Below are 19,705 nucleotides of genomic sequence, written 5' to 3' on the forward strand. Positions count from 1 at the left end.
TTAAGCTGTTGAGTTGAGATGTTTCTTTTTCCATGTAGCTCTTTAGTGTTACAAGTGTTCCTGAGCACTGCCTTCACTACATCCCATAAATTTTGGTATGTTGTGCTTTGATTTGTGTTTGCCTCTAAGAAATTTGTTATTTCTCTTTTGATTTATTCCTTGAACCGTTTGTACTTTAGCAGTGTGCTGTTTGATTTTCATGTTTGTGTATTTTCTAGGTTTATTTCTGTTATCCATTTCTAGCTTTACTTTGTTGTGGTCAGAGAGAATACTATGTATGATTTCAATCTTTTTAAATTTATCAAGACTTTCTTTTTGGCCAAAAATGTGGTCTATCTTTAGAATGCTCCATGTGCACTGCAGTAGAATGTATATTGTGTTCTTGTTATATGGAGTGTTCTGTATATATCTGTTAAGTCTAGTTGGTTTATAATGTCATTCAAGTTCTCTATTACCTTATTGATCTCTTAGACGGTTCTGTCCAATACTGAAAAAAGTGGTGTTTTGAAGTCTCCAGCTATTATTGTAGTATTGCCTGTTTCTCCCTTCAATTCTGCTTTATATATTTAGGGACCCTGATGTTGGGTACATATATATTTAAGATTGTTAAATCTTCTTGATTAATTGACCCTTTTATCACTATATAATGTCCATCTTTTGCTCTTCTGAGAGATTTTGTCTCAAAGTCTACTTTGTCTGATACTGAGATCGCCACCCCAGCTCTCTTTTGGTTATTTGCATACGATATTTTTTTCTGTCCTTTCACTTTCAACCTATTTGTGTCCTTGGGCTTAAGGTGTGCCTCTTATAAACAGTTGGATCCTGTTTATCCATTCTGCCTTTCTCTGCCTTTGATTGCAGTATTTAGCCTGTTTATGTTCAGTGTAATTACTGATAAGAAGTGACTTACTTCTGCCATTTTGTTACTTGTTTTTTGTGAATCTTAAGTCTTTTTTGTTTTTGTCTTTTAGTGCTGTGTCCTTTTTTATTTCATTGGTTCATTGTAGTGAGCCTTTTTGGTTCCCTTCTCCTTCACTTTTGAATATGTTTTTTAATATATTTTCTTAGTGATTACCATGAATATTAAATTTAAGAGCTCATAATTATAACATTCTCAGGTAAATTGGTACCAGCTTAAACTTCAGTAACTTATAAGAAATTCTGTATTTATACCATTCCTCTCCCCCCTTTTTGTGGTTGTTACCACTAATTATGTCTTTATATTTCATGTGCCCTGTGACATAATTTTATTTTTGCCTTTTATGTATTTGTTATTAAAAAACATGAAGGACCATTTAGTATTATCAAGCATAAATATTTCAATACTAGCCTTTATAATTGTCCATGCATTTCCCTTTATTAATTACTCTCTAATGTCTTTTCTCTTCCGTCTACAGAGCTCTTGTTAGTATTTTTTGTTGGGCCAATCTGGTGAATATGAATTCTCTCAGCTTCTATTTATCTGCGAATGACTGAATTTCACATGCAATCATGAAAGATAGTTTCTCTCAGTATAGTATTCTTGCTTAACAGTTTTTTTCTTTAAGCACTTAAAATATGTCATTCCATTGCCTTTTGGCCTCCAATATTCAAAAAACCAGCTTTTGATTTTGTGAATTTTCTCTTTTGCTTTCCTGTTTTCAATTCATTGGTTTCTGCTTCTGGTTTTTATTTTTTCTTTTGTTTACTTTAGATTTATTTTGCTCTTCCTCATGCAAAGATTTATACATACATTGTTATGGCACCCTAATTGCTCTCCCAATACTGTGACAGCATACTCTTCCTTTCCACCCCTGATTTCCCATGTCCATTCAACCAGCTCCTGACCCTCTCTGCCTTTTCATCTCACCTCCAGACAGGAACTATCTACTTGAGCTAAGAAGCACAGTCTTCACGCGTATCATTTTATGTCGCATAGTCTAGTCTAATCTTTGACTGAAGAGTTGGCCTCAGGAATGGTTTTAGTGCTGGGTTGACAGAGATTCTGGGGGCCATGCTTTCTGGGGTTCCTCCAGTCTCAGTCAGACCTTTAAGTCTGATCTTTCTACTAGAATTTGAGTTCCGCACCCCACTTTTCTCCTGTTCCAACAAGGACTCTCTGTTGTGTTCCCTGTCAGGACAGTCATTGGTGGTAGCCCAGCACCATATAGTTCTTTTGGTCTCAGGCTGTTGCAGTCTCCAGTTTATGTGCCCTTTTCTGTCTCTTGGGCTAATGCTTTCCTTGTGACTTTGGTGTTCTTTATTCTCCTTTACTCCAGGTGGGCTGGGGCCAATTGATGCATTTTCGATGGCCGCTTGCAAGCTTTTAAGACCCCAGACGTCACTCACTAAAGTAGGATGCAGAACATTTTCTTAATAAACTTTGTTATGCCAATTGACCTAGATGTCCCTTGAAAGCATGGTCCTCAGACCTCTGCCCCTGCTTGTCTGTCCCTTGAAGTGTTTGGTTGTATTCAGAAAACTTCTTAGCTTTGGTTTAGTCCAGTTGTGCTGACTTCCCCTGTAGTGTGTGCTGTCCTTCCCTTTACCTAAGATAATTCTTGTCTACTACCTAGTTAGTGAATAACCCTCACCCTTCCTCCCCACCTTCGTAACCATCAAAGAATGTCATCTTCAGTGTTTAAACCTTTTCTTGAGTTCTTACAATAGTGGTCGTATACAATATTTGTCTTTTTTGTGACTGACTAATTTCACTCAGCATAATGCTTTCCAGATTCCTCTATGCTATGTTTCACAGATTCATTGTTGTTCTTGATCGTTGTGTAATATTCCATTGTGACCACGTTTTATTTATAATTGTGTTGTTTAATCTCCATAAATTTTGAAAATTTCCAGCTGTCTCTCTGTTATTGATTTCTAGTTTAATTCCATCGTGGTCTGATATAATAATTTGTATATAAGTTTTGTTCTTTTCAATTTGATAAATTGTGTTTTATGGCCCAGAGTATTGTCTGTATTGGTGAATGCTCATTTAAGCTTGAGAAGAATGTCTGTTCTGCTTTTGTTAGATGAAGTATTCTGTAAATACCCGTTAAATCCAGCTGATTGATGGTGCTGTTCAGTTCAGCTCTGTCCTTAACTGATTTTCTGCCTGTTGGATATATTGATAGACAGGTATTTAAGTTTCAAACTCTAATAGTGAATTTGTTGATTTCTCTCCCTATAAGTTTTTCCCCAGGTATTTTGATGTCCTGTTTTTAGCTGCATGCAGGTTAGGATTGTTATGTCTTCTTAGAGAACTGACCCCTTTATCAGTATATAAAGGAGCCCTGGCGAAGCAGTGGTTAAGAGCTCAGCTTCTGTGAACCATATAAATTCAAATTAAGCAGTAGAGTTACCAGTTTACTGTTCTGTATCTTAACACTTTACGTTTTTTTGTTAAGAAAAATCCTCATGATTTTCTCTCATACTGGCTATAGTTATTATTGGTTATAGTTGTTATCCCTTCCCCCTCCCATCTTTTGGGGATGAGAAACATATTATATCTTTAATAAAGTGTCTTAAAACTTTTTGAAAATAGAAATCATATCTTTAGTAATTATATATTAACTTTTTAAATGCATGGGAAGCTTTCAATTACCAGAACTGCTGTAATTCCTGCACTTTTTCTTTTCTTTCTGTACTCTAATTACTAAAATACTTATTTTCAGTTGGTCAATATTGTGATGAAATCTTTTTTTTCCTGCCTTTCTCTGGTGAAAAAATATCTGAAATATAAAGGACATCATGCTTTTAATCTGTGTAATGCTATATATTTTATTTTAGACAATATTTATAGTAGTGACATTGTCTCTTGTGAAACGTATATACCAAAAAACCAAACCTGCTGCCATCGAGTCGGTTCTGATTCATGGTCACCCTATAAGACAGAGTAGAACTGCCCTGTAGGGTTTCCAGAGAGTGGCTAGTGGATTTGAACTGCCGACCTTTTGGTTAGCAGCCGAGTTCTTAAACACTGTGCCACCAGGATTCTCTGAAATGTATATAGCCTATTTGTAATTTTTGAAAGAATATTAGCATATTTTAACTGAGTAAAGAAACTTTCATTCAAAAAGAAGAAATTACTAAAACATGTTCTTTTTAAACATTTAAAAGTTTTTAACTGAAAACTTTTCCATGGCAAGGGTAAATTTTTATTAAATGTCAAATACAGGTAGTGTCCAGCTTATGGTGGGGTTCTGTTCAGACAGCTGTAAGTCGGTTCTGACACAAGTCAAATACCTGATTTTTTTTTTTTAATTTTCATTATTATTACCTTCTATTATCAGTATCTTTATAAATCCAGCCTTATATTTGTCATTGGGCTTTGGAAACATTACACATTAACTTACAAATATATTTTAATATGTATATAAAAAATACTCCATTCATAAAAATTTACTCTAAGATGAAGAAGAGTTGGACGACATTGGCATTTTGTCAGTTGGGATAATAACTCCACTGTGGATGGTTCTGGGTCATCTGGATTATCCCTGGGAATGGGGATGGCAATTCTAGTCAGAAAATTAGTGAGAGTTGTCTGTGTATGGTCCTGTTCTTTTTCTCTTCATATATTTCATGGCAACATCTCACTGCTTGCCAAATCTGCCTATCGACTTTAGCAAAGCGATCAGCATTTGGGTCCATGTTTTCAAGAAATTGAAGCCCCTGGTTTAGTTTAGAAAAAACTCCAGCGAATCCTTTCGCTGTAAAATTTTTTGACAATTTCTTTCTTTATTCTTCCTCATTATTTCTTTCTTCTGCAACATTCGTTTCCTCTTCAAAATCCATTAAGTCTTGATGTGTCAGTTCCCCTTCTTTGTGATCTATGAGCTGTTCCACATCGGCTCATAGTTCTAAATTCAGCGTTCTTGCCAGATGGACAATTTTTACATCAATCTCTTCCATTATATTATCCTGATGAAATACTTGGAGCGTGTACACATAACTCAGCAAATTTTCTGTATCTCTTGTGTATATTTTCCTGTAACTTCCTCCCAGGAAGACTAAATGTTCTGGATACACTAAAGAATATTATATAATTCTTCTAGAAATTGTATCTGTTACTGTGTCTCCATCTGTTGCAGCTATTGCCTGAGCAAACATATTCTGTAGATACTATGCCTTGAAGGTGGCGATTGTACCTTGATCCACAGGCTAAATCACACCTGTCGTATTGGGAGGTAGATACACCACTTTAACATCTTGAGTTAGATCATCTACGTGAGGAGGATGTTGGTTCGTCATATGTCATTAAGAGTTGAACATTGCCCAACTTCCTATCTGTTATGACTCCCGACACCAACTCTGTTCTAGACCAGGCCATAGCCTGCTATATGGCAGTGTTTCGAACCTCTGAGAAAGATAACATCAGCAAATTTTGTGCTACAATGTTGTATGTAGTTCATGTTACTAATGATAAGATGTACCAAAAAAAAAATGAGTGGTTCGTCCTAACTCGACATCTTTTATTTTTTTGTAGGAAACTCAGCACATAAAACAAATGCATTCATTAGTGCAGATTTTGTTTGAATTAATGTATGTAATTTTTTTCCTTTGGATATTTTTTGTGTTTTCATATGATTCAAAGAGTAGGTGCATTGATCAAACATTATATTTTACCCTTTTAATGTTAATTTTTTCATTTCCTTGGAGGACATAATCTTTTTTTTTTTTTAACTCAAATATATATATATACTTTTAAGTTTGTGTGTTCAATTTACTAGATACTGTTGTTGTGTGCCGTCGAGTTAATTCTGACTGATAATGAACCTATAGAACAGAATAGAACTGCCCCATAGGGTTTTCAAGGCTGTAGTCTTTACGGAAGCATGTTGCCAGGTCTTCCTCCCACTTGTCATAACTCAAATACGTCGTAAGTCGGGGACTACTTGTAGTTTTAAGTGGTTAACAGTTTGGAGAAAGATGGCAAACATTGAAATGCTATTATTAAAATATTACTTTAAAGCATTAATATATTTGTGAGTAAGAAGGGTTTAATCTAAAAAACTTATATGTAAGCTGATGTTGAACCTACACAAAATGAATTATTCTCCGAGCGTTTGGCATACTTGTTTTTCACAGAGTAGATTTTATTTGTTTTTTGAGATGCCAGGAACTGAAAATGTTGGCATATAGCAGTTCTAATTGCTAGCTTAAAAATGGTTATGTCAGAAATGGGGAGAGTTAATTGCCATATGGGTAGTCCCAATTAGAAGTTTGTCACCATATTTCAAGCACCGATTGGCATCTATTATTACATTTGCACAAGCAATAAAAATTCACTCAGATGCTAGAATATAATTGAGAGAAGCTTGTTTCTAAAAGTAGAAAAATCTGTAACTTTCAGATTATTCTTTTATCTCTTTTATTTTTGCTGCTAACTAGAAGACCTAAGATTTCTAGTCAAATAGTTGATCAAGCTGGTTCAATTGTTGTATCTACAGATTCTCAGCTATCTTATATTGACTTACTGCTGGGTCATGATTTTAATTTCTTGAAGAGGCTAGAGAGAAATATCACTCGGTAAAAATTCATCAAGAACATAAAATATTTTTGTAATGGAGTAAAAGTGTTCACAGTCAAATCCTTATAGACATTCATTGGCTTATAATAATTAATACTTACTGAGTGCTTAATATGACCCACGCTACATGCTATATTTCCTGTCTGCACCATTTTGTGTAATATTAACAACACCTAAAAGGTAGTAATAATCTACATTTTACAGGTGAGAAAATTAAACTGCAGTTTAACAAAAAAAAAACCATTGCCATTGAGTCGATTGCATCTCATAGTTACCCTAGAGCAGTTAAATAACTTGCCCAAAGTCACACACCTGTAAACTGTCTGAGCTCCAGTCTCTACTAATGTTCAGAAGAAGGAGAAACATGAAATTCTTAGGCCATTCTTTTTAAATACCTTAAGTATAATAAAGAGCAGATCACTTTTCTTAGTAGCAGAGAGTTAGGAATTTTTATCACAGCACAAATAAAAAGGTAGAGATATGTAAAGGTGTAACAGTTAGGAGACCATTCTGGCAACATTGAGTTAGGGATCTGTCAAAGAATACTAAAAATTAAGGTTGGATGGAAAAGGGGCTGTATTACAGCATGCTTTGAAACAAAAGAGTTTAGATTGAATATACTATGTTACTGCATGCCGTACTTTTCCAGCGAAACATGCCTAAGACATAGAAGCGTGATCTCATATTTCTGGACTATGAAAACATATTGAATCATAACTCCTTCAGTTGCAAGTGACAGAAACCCACTCAAATCATTGTGAGCACAGTAGGGGAGGAATTTGGTGGCTCCCAAAATGGGAAGTCTAAGAGTACAGCTGGCTTTAGGCACAGCTGGATCCAGAATCTCAAGCACTGTATCAGGGTTGGCTCACTTGCTCATTCTTTACGTCTCTCTCTCCTCCCCTTTACTTCCCTTTTACTCTCTGTCTGTCTCTCTGTCTGTTACTAAAAGGCAGGTAACGTGGAAGTCTGGAATCCTAATCTCACATACTGTCAGTCCAGTAACTTCAGCAGAAAGTCATTTCTGTTCATTAGGGTAGAAAAGCCTTGGAGGAAGAGTCTGAGTCATGCAGCCACTCCAGAACCAGTCACTATGGCAGAGAGGTGGGCCACTCTGACTGGGGCCAGGTCAGGTGCTCACCCTGTGGGTTGGAAATGAGGTTCTGGGCCTGGGGTCACCCCTACCCAAACCACATGGAAGCACTCCCTAAGGAAGGCGAGTAAGAGGTTTGTAGACAAAAACAACAGATGTCCACTCAGGAATATATAGTCCACTATACGTCAAAATATCTTTGTAATTATGAGTTTTACCTTTAAAGTTCATGCATATTTTGTCTGATACAGCTACATCTGTTGTAATATTTTTTAAATGTTTCCTTTGTGGGTTGAGTTTCTTTAAGAAACAGACTCTGAGGGGCAAAATGTCAGTTCGGAAAGTTTACTTGGGAGTGCTTTTGGGAGCAGCTGTAAGGGAAAGCAGGATTGGGCAGAGGGAAAGTTGAACTTTGTTGCAGTTGCAACAGAAGCCTCAGCTGATCCCACAGGGAGCTCAGAAGCTGGATGGCGCTTCAGAGATATCCCAAATTGTGACAAGAAGTCCTGGCCTTTGTACTTCCACACCCACCAGTGATTGGATGGTGGCTACCCCCAGGAAAGGACATAACCTTGCAAGGCTAAGAGTGTAACCCTTTGGCTGAGGGCAGTTCCTAGGAGTGGTTAAGCCATAAGCCTTCAGCAGACAACACCTCTAGCAGCTAGAAGTATTTCATTCCTGAATAGGAGGGGGTGGATCTGGGTAGCTTACCACAGCATCCATTACATTATCTTTCGGTAAACTGACTACAGGAAAATGTGTTGTGTTTATCTGTAGCTTTAAATGTTTCCTGGCATATCCTTGTACAGTGTGTCCAGAGGTCCCTGGAAGTACAGGTACCCAAGTTTGAGGACTACAGCAGAGACGATAGGAGCCCATCATAGGGGAGTGTCTTAGGTGGGTTCTCTAGAGAAGCCAAACCAGTAAAGTGTATAAATATATATAGAGAGAGATTTATTTATAAAGGAAATGGCTCACGCAGTTGTAGAGGCTGGAACGTCCCAAGTCCATGGGTCAGGATACAGGCTTCTCCTGATTGACATAGCCGCAGGGGCTGGCAAACACAAGATGGACAGGTCATAGAGCAGGGCTCTTGCCCACAGGCTGTGAAGATTGACGAAACCCAAGACCGGCAGACAAGACTGAGGTAAACTGCTAGCTGAACCGGAGATCAGGTGAACAGGAGCCAGCTGCAGGATCCAGAGCAAGCAAAAGCCCATGAGCCTTGCCGGAATGACCATTTATACTCGATGCAGGCCACACATCCGAAGACTCTCCCTGTCAGCTGACTGGCTACTCAGAGCAGATCCTATCGTGGAGGTGATCATATTATATCAGATCTCATCATTGGAGTGATCACAACATCATACGACTGCCAAACCACTGAGAATCATGGTCCAGCCAAGTTGACACACAATCTTAACCATCACAGGGAGTGAGAAGATAAATGAAATGAGGCTGAAACTGGAGCAGAAAGAACAATTCAGAGACTTATTATCAATTTTATGATAATAGCAGTGGAATCTAGGGAAAAAAAAACCAGACAGGACATATATGAAAAGCCAACAGCTGACATTACACTTAATGGAGAAAGACTGAGAGCTTTCGCCTTGAAACTGGGAACAAATCAAGGGTGCCTGGAGTCAGTTCAAAGTGGGCATGAAAACCCTGTTCTGTGATGTGTATGTAGAGGTGCATTGTTAGAATGTCATTCTATTTCTACATACTTAATTTTCAAACCAGTTTATTTTGATGCTGATTGAATCTTATTGACCTGCTTGTTACTGTAATTACTTCATTTCTTCTATATGGTATTAGGCATGCGTTTCCTTTTCCTTTTTATTCATTCTTGTCTGTTGACTGAATGCGACACTTAAACAATGTAATATGAGCTTGGGTTGCATATTTATTTTCCTGAACTGGAGAGCTGTGTTTCTGTATGGCATAGATAAGGTACCTCTTTCCTGCCTCCAGGAGTTTCTGAATTTTGAGAAGAAAATAGAATTTCCTCTGAATAATTTTCCTTCTGACTTGATAAGAGCTATCGAACAGAGTTAAGTGTTGAAGCATTCTTGAAGTGTCTTAATTCACTTTTCAGCAGATATTTACTAAGTTCCTACTGTGTGCAGGAGCCCTGGTGGCACAGTAGTTAATAGCTTGGCTGCTAACCAAAAGGTCGGCAGTTTGAATCCACCAGCTGCTCCTTGGAAACTCTATGGGGCAGTTCTACTGTGTTCTATAGGGTCACTATGAGTCAGAATCAGTTCGACGGCAACGAGTTTGGTTTTGGTTTACCGTATCCAAGGCCTGTTGTAGAGATTTGAGAACCCCATCAGTGAACAAAAATCACTTCCGTCACGAAGCTTACAATCTAGCGGGGGAGGCAGACAGTAAACATGAGAAATAAGTACATCATATCAACTATTAAAAGACGGAGTGCTTTGGAAAGAAACATAGACTAGAGGAATTGGTAATGGCAGGGGATCGGGCTTGGAATTTTAAACAGGATGGCCAAGGTAGGCCTCATGGAGATGACATTTGAGCAAGAATTTGAAGGATGTGATGGAGTTAACTGTGGATGTTTGGGGGAAGGCATTCTAGGAAGAGGAAGCAGCCCGTGCAGATGCCTAAAGGCTAGAGTGGGAGGAAGAAATAGTAGGAAATTGAGATACTTATTCTCAGTTTTGTTTTTGTGAGCGGGAGCAGGGGAGTTTGCTGCTCCTGATAGGCATTGTAACCTGATACGGCACCAGGTGTCCAGTGGTGGTTTATTGCCTAAATTTCTTTTTCTTGACCATTCTAATTGTAAAATAAAAACATATCAGACTCTTTTAGTTAATCTAATAATATATACTTTAAGTCATTAATTCTTATTGGTGGAGTCTGGACAACAGTCACCAGAGGAGCAAACTAAACACACCTGCCTCTTCTTTTTGGTTTTCCCACCTCAATTCTGATTCTGATGGTACATCAAGATTGTGGACTTGGGTTGAAAACTATTGTTCTAAATCACCAGAGATTTTTTTTTTTAAAGCTATTTAATAACCTCTAGCCCCCCCCCCCAAAAAAAAAGGGATTCTGGATATCAGAAATATTATATAAAGCAATCTGGTATATCTTTAAAGATAGAAAATTGAGACTCTTAATTTAGTAAGAATGATTATTACACAGATTTTAATGTAATGTCGCACGTATTAAGTACCCATTATCTGCAAAGCCCAGTTACAAGTCATAAATTCTATTCTTTTTTCCTTGTGTAGTATCAATTCACAAATATTCCTTTTTAACAAAAATAGAGTAGAACCTTATTCAGCTGTTTTCTTAGGGTTGTCTGAGCCATTTGGGGTCAGGATCAGGATGCTTGCATTCCTAATAAAACTATTATTCCCATCATCTGGTGTCCTTCCAGTACATCTTACCTAACTTCTGAGACCATGGTACTACTTCACACTAGATTTAAACCCTTCTGTAAGAGCTCAGGCATGTTCTTTAACCTTGCTGAGCCCCAGTTTTCTCTGTAATATGGGTTGTCATAGAAGCTAAAAGATGGTTATAAAGGTCTAGCACTTGACACCTAAGTGCACAGTACATGTTAGCTGCTATCATTATTGCCCCAACATCCTGTTACAGCCAAGAGCCACAGACAGAAACACTGAAAAAGAAGGTCTGCAATAGTAGTAAGGAATGGAGCTGGGTTATATACTATAGAGGGTGATCCAGATATGCATGTTTGGGGAGTTCCTTTTCCCCAGGGGCCATAAATATAAGGCTCTGCTATATCTAATTTTTTTTTTTTTTTTAAGATTTGATATGTACTGTGATATAATGGGCGCCTTGGTTGCACAGTGGTTAAGACCTCAGCTGTTAAACAAAAGATCAGCGGCTCAAATCCACCAGCCACTCCTTGGAAACCCTATGGGGCAGTTCTACTCTGTCCTGTAGGGTTGCTATGAGTCAGAATTGACTCAACAGCAACAGGTTTGGTTTTTTTGGTTTTTGATATAACGATAAGAAGCTCTCATGGTGCAGTGGTTAAGTGCTCAGCTGCTAACTGAAGGGTCAGCAATTCAAACCCACCAGCCACTCCATGGGAGAAAGACTTGACAATCTACTCCCCAAAAGATTACAGCCTAGGAAACACTATGGGGCAGTTCTGTTCTGTCCTGTAGGGTCACTATGAGTTGGAATCGACTCAATTGCACACAACAACATTATATAATGAGTTATAATTTATTATATTTAGGAGGTAAAGGGAATTATCCTAAGAACCTTGTCTATGCCAAGCAGTGTGCCAGTGATTTATTGTAGCATTTTCTTTCATTTAATACTCAAAATAACATTGTAAGATAGGTGATGATATTTTAATTTTAAAGATGAGAAATAAGAGGCCCCAAAAGGGTAACTTGACAAAGTCGTAAAACAGAGGAATGGCAAATGACTTATTCTGTCATCTCAAGCAGAAAACCTGGCATTTCTTTTTAAAATAATTATGAAAATAAACTCTGAAATAATTAGCAATTCTTTTTTTTATTTTTTTTAATTTCTTTCCTTTAGGGAGAGAACAATGCATTGTTTATAGTGCTTTTTCTTCAAGTGGTCAAAGTAATTTTATTCTTTCTGTATTAATGCTCCTGTACATTAAGTAGAAAAAAGCCAAGTGGTGGTACCCTCATTTCGCACATGATTAAACTGAAATGTTGAGAAGCTAAAAATAAATGGCTTAGAAATGTTTCATATTAAGTATTCATTATTCGCATATAAAATAAGTTAGGTTTCATACACTGCAAATAGCTCAGCAATAAGTAAAATAGATTAAGGTTGAATTACTGTGAGTAAGAATGGTATAACAAATTTGTAATTAACATGCAAATACATATTTTCTGAAAGTTAAAAATGTTAAATTGGTGTGTTTTTAAAAGGCATTTCATCAATTGAAATTTATTTATTAAACTATTTAACAAATACTTATTGAGCATCAACTAAGGGGCCAATGTTTGTCTTAGTTTCTGAGGTTAGAATTGTGCCTCATAAAGTCTAGAGGGAAAGCATATAAATGTTCACACAAATAAATGTAAAACTGCATTGTTAAATAAGAGATATAGAGGAAAGGCATGTAGTATTATAAAATTGTGTAATAGGAGGATTTGGCCTTGTCAGGGAGGTAGGGAAGGCTTCCCTGAGGAATTGGTGATTCTGTTAAGCCTGATATCTGAAGGAAAAGTAGAAGTAGGCAGTGAAAGAGTCCAGTCAGGGAAGGTGAGGAAAGGAGAGTATCCTGGGTGGATATCAGTCACGGGGATGAGAAAAAGAAAGCACCCATAGCAGGGACCAGGCAGGCATGGGGGCTGAGAGAGGAAAGTATCCAGGGCAGAGATCAGGCATAGAGGTGAAGAGAAGAGAGCGTCCAGGGCAGAAACCAGGCAGTGAGAGTGAGGACAGGAGAGTATCCAGGGCAGATGGTGTCTAGAGTAAGGGATTTGCAGTGCAGATGAAAAAGAAGAGGGCTTAGGTAAATAAGTAAGTAATGGAGAAAGTAAGATCTATGAGACTTAATGATGGATTGGATGTAAATGGTAAGTGAGAAGAAGTTATCAGTATGGTTTAGATGCTGTGAGTTGATATTGTAACTGAAAGTTTAACCTAAAAGGCCTACAAAGAAAGCAGAATACACAGTCCCAGTCCATCCTTCTAGAGGCCTTTATCTGTTTTATTATTGACCTTAAAATTTATAGAAGAGTAGGCTCTGTGCTGTCTTATTCAATAACTTTTGTGTGTATATTTTATCTGATGATATCTGTTGAGAAATTTTAATTTGAGAAGTTACCTTAATGAAATTTTCATGCCTAATCATACTGTCTTTATTTTGACTGATAGAATCTGAAGAAGATGCAAGAAATGGAAAAAAGTAATGACTCTAGCACAGACCTGAATGAGCTGAAAAATGCTGACTGGGTAAAATAATTTTATATTCTTTCAGTTCTATGGGTAGCTTTTAAGAAATCGTGTTTATATGTATGTATATGTAGCCCTGGTGGCGCAGTGGTTAAGCGTTCAGCTGCTAACCAAAGGGTCGGCAGTTTGAATCCACCAGCTACTCCTTGGAAACCCTATGGGGCAGTTCTACTCTGGCCTGCAGGGTCACTATGAGTCAGAATTGCCTTGATGGCAACAGGTTTGTTTGTTTTTTATTTGGTATACATATATACATGTGTAGTGTATATATGTATGCATACATATAAGTAATATATAATAATAGCCAGCATGGATTTATATTACATAAATTTGAATGCTTAGTCTTATATTTAGAGAAATATCTATTCCTCTTTAAACTTTTTTTTAAAAAAATTCTAATTTTACTAGAACCACACCAATGCCTCTGGGAATTTTGATTTTTTAAAAGATTAACATTTCAGTGGCATTAGAAAAATAGCAAATTAGACAGCTCCAAACTTCTGTTGCTCCACAGAAACAGCAAAAAAAACCCCAGAAACTATCAGAATCAACTTTGTCAGAATTCTAGAAAAAAGTCAAAGGTTTACAGTAACCAAGCAAACGCTAAATCAAGTAAAAACCAAACACCAACCCATTGCCATTGAGTCAGTTGTGACTCATAACGACCCTATAGGACAGACTAGAACTGCCCCATAAGGTTTCCAAGGAGCAGCTGGTGGATTCAAGCTGCTAACTTTTTGGTTAGCAGCCAAGCTCTTAACCACTGTGCCACCAGGGCTCCAAATCAAGTAAAAGCCAACTTAAAATCAGTAGGAAAGCTTTTTGGCATTTTTATTTGCACCTTGCTCCACTCAGCAGGAGACTTAAAGATGGCGGCCTGTGTTCCCAGTGTGGAACCCTGGCCCCTGGTTCTGAAGGGAACAGAGCAGACTTTGTGTGCAAAATATTATGTTTACCTGTTCTAACCTGTTTAGGGGATACCTGAAAGACCTACGCAAGGCACTTGTCTCTGTTTCATCTAACTTGAGCCTGCTTGGGGGACATTCTTCAAAAACATTGTAAAAACAAAAACCAAACCCATTGCTGCCAAGTCAGTTTCAACTTCTAGCAACCCTGTAGGACAGAGTAGAACCGCCCCATAGGGTTTCCAAGGCTGTAATCTTAATGGGAGCATACCGCCACATCTTTCTCCCACGGAGTGGCTGGTGGTTTCAAACTGCTGACCTTTTGGTTAACAGCTGAGTGCCTAACCACTATGCCACCAGGGCTCCTCTAAAAACATTGTAAGGCAATTGAAAAACCATCAGCCATCTGGGGCGAAAGAGTATAACTGTGACCTACAATTGAGTGCCAAAAGCCAGAGGTGAAAAGCCAGGAAGAGAGTTTCTTTGGGAAACTAGAGTATTCAAAAATAGTCATGTATGCTGGGAAATTTAGAAAGCCACATGCTTCCCCAGTACAGGATAGATACTTAGCAAAGACCTGAGAAGAACCTAATCTTTTACCATTGGCTGATTTATAAGCTCAGTGCAAGCAGGAAGAGAAGGCTGAGGCTGAGTTGTTAAACTTTCGGCTAAGTGTTAAAGGAGTACCCCAGCACAGAGCCAATCCACAAAAACTGGAAGAGGGTTTTTTTTTGTTGTGTTTTGGTTTGGGTTTGGGTTTTGTTAAAGCTCCTGGCATTTAAGGAAATCTCAGTCAAAATACTGTGGGAACACAAAATAAGCCTTCAACAATCAAGAAGAGCAAACCCTGGAGAAAGGGGAGAATCTGGTTTTGAGAGTTACCAAGTTATAATAGTCTGTTGTCCAGTTTTCAACAACAACAAAAAAATCATGAAGCATATAAAGAGGAAAGTAAGACTCATTGAAAGGAAAAACTAATAATAATAAATTAACAGAAACTATCTCTGGGAAGGCCCAGACATTGCACTTACAGGACAAAGTCTTTAAATCAACTGTCTTAAATAGACCGAAAGAGATAAAGGATACCATGGACAAAAAACTAACAGAAACCAAGAAAATGTATGAACAAAAAGAAAATATCAATAAAGAGAAGTTATAGAGGCAGAGCCAATGTGACAGTATAGTCAGAAGCACCACATAGTCCCTCCACAGCAAAGACCAGAAAAGCTAAGTAAAATGGAGACAGATGTCAGTCCTGGAACCCTAAACGTCAAACGAAGAGATAAAGAACCAAGCACCGAATGGAATAAGAAACTGACAGAGAACAGAGAGCAAGGAGAGTTACGAGCGGAGGTCCCATATCAGCTAACGCAGCATAAATCCACTATCTTGGACTCCTATCAGAGATAGGTGGACAGGGAGTATGTGAATGCAGATTCACAGAGCTCCCAGCAAGAGACAGAGCACCTGGTAACCAGCGAGACATGCTTTCCCACCCCACCCCCCTAATCCAACCTCCCCCTGCTGAACCTTTGCCGTTTCCCAGCTGGCTGACTTGCTGCTTCCTGGCAGACCGATTCCCAGCTTCCCAGCGGGTTGGTTCTTGGCTTCCCAGAGGGCCAATTTGCCGCTTCCTGGCGAGCTGATCTGCGACTTCCCAGTGGGCCTCAACCACAGCACGAGAGTCGCCGGTTCCGTGCCACACAGATTCGCCCCACCCACACCGGCCAGCTTCTTCACTGCCATTTCTTTGTTGCTGGTGTTGCTTATTTCAGCCTCTTTTGGTTTCTTCCCTGCCTCTCACCGCCTCCTCCTCCTTTCTCTCAAACATCTGACTTCGTGTGCCATCTTTTGCTTCTTGACAGGCTGTGAAGCACCGCTCAGCTGGGGAACTGCTCCCTGGGTCCACACGGCCACACTGGTGAGCTCTCGGGGGGCTATCTTTTTCCTTTGTGTCTGTATGTTTTCTCTTTCTTTTTTCTGGATTATCTTTCTTCATTTCTCAGTTTCTTGTCTCATTCTACTTACCTTCTTTTCCTGTCTCTTGAATACCTGCCACTATGTATCATCTCCACCCCTTCTAGCCAGGCTGTACTGCGTGGCTTAGGACCCGCTTCCCCAGTCTCTGCATCTGCGACAGTGGGATACCTGGGGGCATTTTTTTTTTAAATTTTTCTTTTTGTTTTTATTCATTTCTCGGCTTCTTTCTCTCCACTCCAATGGCAAGCTCCCTCAGCACTTTTTTTTTTTTCTCCTGTTTTTCTCTCCTCTCTCTCTTCTTTTTCATAACCAACCTAGCTCTACACATCACAAGCCCCTCCCTCCTGCCTGTGTGCACCGTGTGCTGAATATTGCACTCCTGAGCAGCACAGGCATGACCTACTGGAACCTGCCCTACACTGACCAGCGGCTCAACTTGTCGGCCCTAGTACGTGCCACAAACAACCCATTCCAGCCCCTCCCCTTCAGACAGACTTGCCCTGCTACACTATAGCTGAGCTACTGGCCCTGCCTGTTGGACAAGGAGGTGAAAAATATCATGTCCACAGACGAGCAAACAACAAAGAGCACAAAGTCCGCCAGCTCAGTCATAACCAAATAAAACAAAAAAGCAGGATGAAACAAACAAATCTGCAATCAATAAATGAAGAAAATAACTACTGAATGTCCTGAAGACAGCAGACTCTATCAAAACATGTAAAAAAACCGGACAGAATGGTTCCAGTAGGTGTCCAAAGTAAAACACCAAATGACTTTACAGTAGAAGAAAAGACACTAGAACTACCTGATAGGGAATTCTAATCTCTAATATTTAGAGCTATCCAAGAGTTGAAGCAAAAAGTGAAAAAAAATGAGGGAAAAATAGACAAATTCTTAGAGAAGGCAGACAAATTCATGGAAAATAGACCAAAAAAATGGAAGAATTCAGGAAAATAATACGGGAAGAAAATGCCAAAATAAATCCACAACTAGAAATCATACAAAAACAACAATTAGAAATCCAAAAGTGAACCAACAAGATTTCAGAAATATTGTCATAGAGGGGCTGAGGAACAGGTTTGAAACAATGGAAGACAGGACCAGCGAAATTGAAGGCAAACACTTGGATACAACTCTGAGGAAAAATCAGAAAAAAAGAATGAAGAAAAATGCAGAAACCCTGAGAATTATGTGGGATACAATAAAAAATTTGCTAGTGATCAGAGTTCCGGAACAGTGGGAGAAAACTGAAAACACAGAGAGGATCATTGAAGACTTGCTAACAGAAAACTTCCCTAATGTCTTGAAGGATGAAAAGCTGACCATCCAAGCTCAATGAGCCCCATGTAGGATGGACCCTAAAAGACAATCATCAAGGCATGTCATAATCACACTTGCTTAAACCAAAGACAAAAAGAGAATCCTGAGAGGTGCTTGAGAAAAACGAAAAGTCACATATAGAGAGGAAACAGTAAGAGTAAGCTCAGATTATTTGGTAGAAACCATGCAGGCAAGAAGGCAATGGGATGACATATATGAAACTTCAAAAGAAAAAAATTGCCAGCCAGGAATAACGTATCCTGCAACACTGTCATTCAAATATGATGGTGAAATTAGGACATTTCCAAAAAAAAAAACCCCAGAAACTAAGGGAATACGTAAAAACCAAACCAAACTTTCAAGAATGATTAAAGGGAGTCCCTTGGTTTGAGAACAAACAACATCAGATGGCACCCTGATTCTAGGACATGAGACAGCACCAGCCAGATACCAAACTAGGAAATGAAGTCTCAAGGACTATTCAAAACCAAAAGTTTTACAGCAGGGAACCAGAGAGGTTAATCTGCAAATGACAATGTCGGAACAATAAAAGAGGGAATAAACGGTATAGGTAAGAACTTTCTAATGGAGAGAAAGGCAAGGCGATACCAAGTAGTAATAGACTGGTTCAAACCTAGGAAGATAAGGGTAAATTTCACAAAGAAAGTTAACAAACCTACTCATCAAAATAAAGAAGAAAAACATAAAGTCTCAGTAAAAACAAAAGAAATGAAAAAAAAAAATCCACAAATGAAAGGAATTCACCACAGGAAGTTAAGAGGAACAAAGAATTCGTCAGCACCACGAAAAACACTACAAATGACAGCAGTAAACTCACACCTATCAATAATTACACTGAACATAAATGGCCTAAATACACCCATAAATAGTGACAGAATGGATAAAAAGACAGGATCCATCAGTATGCTGTGTACAAGAGACACACCTTAGAAACAAAGACATAAATTTATTAAAAATCAAAGGATGGAAAAAAATATATATCAAGCAAACAGCTACCAAAAAAGAACAGGAGTGGAATTCTAATCTCAGATAAAATAGACATTAAAACAAAATCCACCATAAAAGACAAAGAAGGACACTGTATCATGATTAAAGGGACGATACAACATGAAGACATAACCCTAATAAATATGCACACAATGACAGGGCTCCAAAATACATAAAACAAACTTCAACAGCACTGAAAATAGAAATTTACAATTCCACTATAATAGGAGGAGACTTCAACACACCACTGTCTGTAAAGGACAGAACATGTAGAAAGAAACGCAACAAAGATACAGAAGACCTATAGGCCACAGTCAGCCAACTTCAACTCATAGACATATAAAGAACACACCACCCAACAGCTGCAAAGTACACATTCTTTTCCAACGCACAGAATAGACCACATATTAGGCCACACAGCAACCTTCAACAAAATTCAAAATATTGACATAATACAAAGTATCTTCTCTGATCACATGCTATCAACAAAGAAATTAACAACAGGAAGAGCAAGGAAAGAAAATCAGTTACATGAAAACTGAATAACACCCTGCTTAAAAACTTCTGGGTAATGGAAGAAATCAAAGATGGAATCCGAAAATTCCTAGAATCAAATAAGAATTAAAGCACACCATACCGAAACCTTTGGGACACAGCAAAAGCGGCGCTCAGAGGTCAATTTATGGGACTAGATGTACACATCAAAAAAGAAGAAAGGGACAAAATCAAAACATTAGTTACACAACTCAAACAAATAGAAAGATAACAGAAAAAAAAAAAAGCCTACAGCCACAAGAAGAAAGGAAATAGTAAAGATCAGAGCAGAAATAAATGATTACGATAATAGAAAAACACTAGAAAGAATCAACAAAACCAAAAGTTGATTCTTTGAGAGGATCAACAAAATCTACAAACACTAGCCAAACTGACAAAAGAAAAACA

The 19,705-nt window shown here is 38.2% G+C and overlaps 1 protein-coding gene across 1 annotated transcript in view; it reads left to right on the forward strand.

The window, feature by feature from the left end:
• Positions 1 to 19,705, forward strand: part of SPIRE1 (spire type actin nucleation factor 1) — a 377,419-nt gene that overhangs the window by 255,669 nt on the left and 102,045 nt on the right. Inside the window, exon 6 of the mRNA XM_023724819.1 lies at positions 13,473 to 13,550. Within this exon, the coding sequence (XP_023580587.1) occupies positions 13,473 to 13,550 (78 nt within the window). The remainder of the gene's footprint in view (positions 1 to 13,472; positions 13,551 to 19,705) is intronic.

Source organism: Trichechus manatus, unplaced genomic scaffold (genome assembly GCF_000243295.1).
Source record: "Trichechus manatus latirostris isolate Lorelei unplaced genomic scaffold, TriManLat1.0 scaffold00262, whole genome shotgun sequence".
In the NCBI taxonomy this organism is placed as follows: Eukaryota; Metazoa; Chordata; class Mammalia; order Sirenia; family Trichechidae; genus Trichechus; species Trichechus manatus.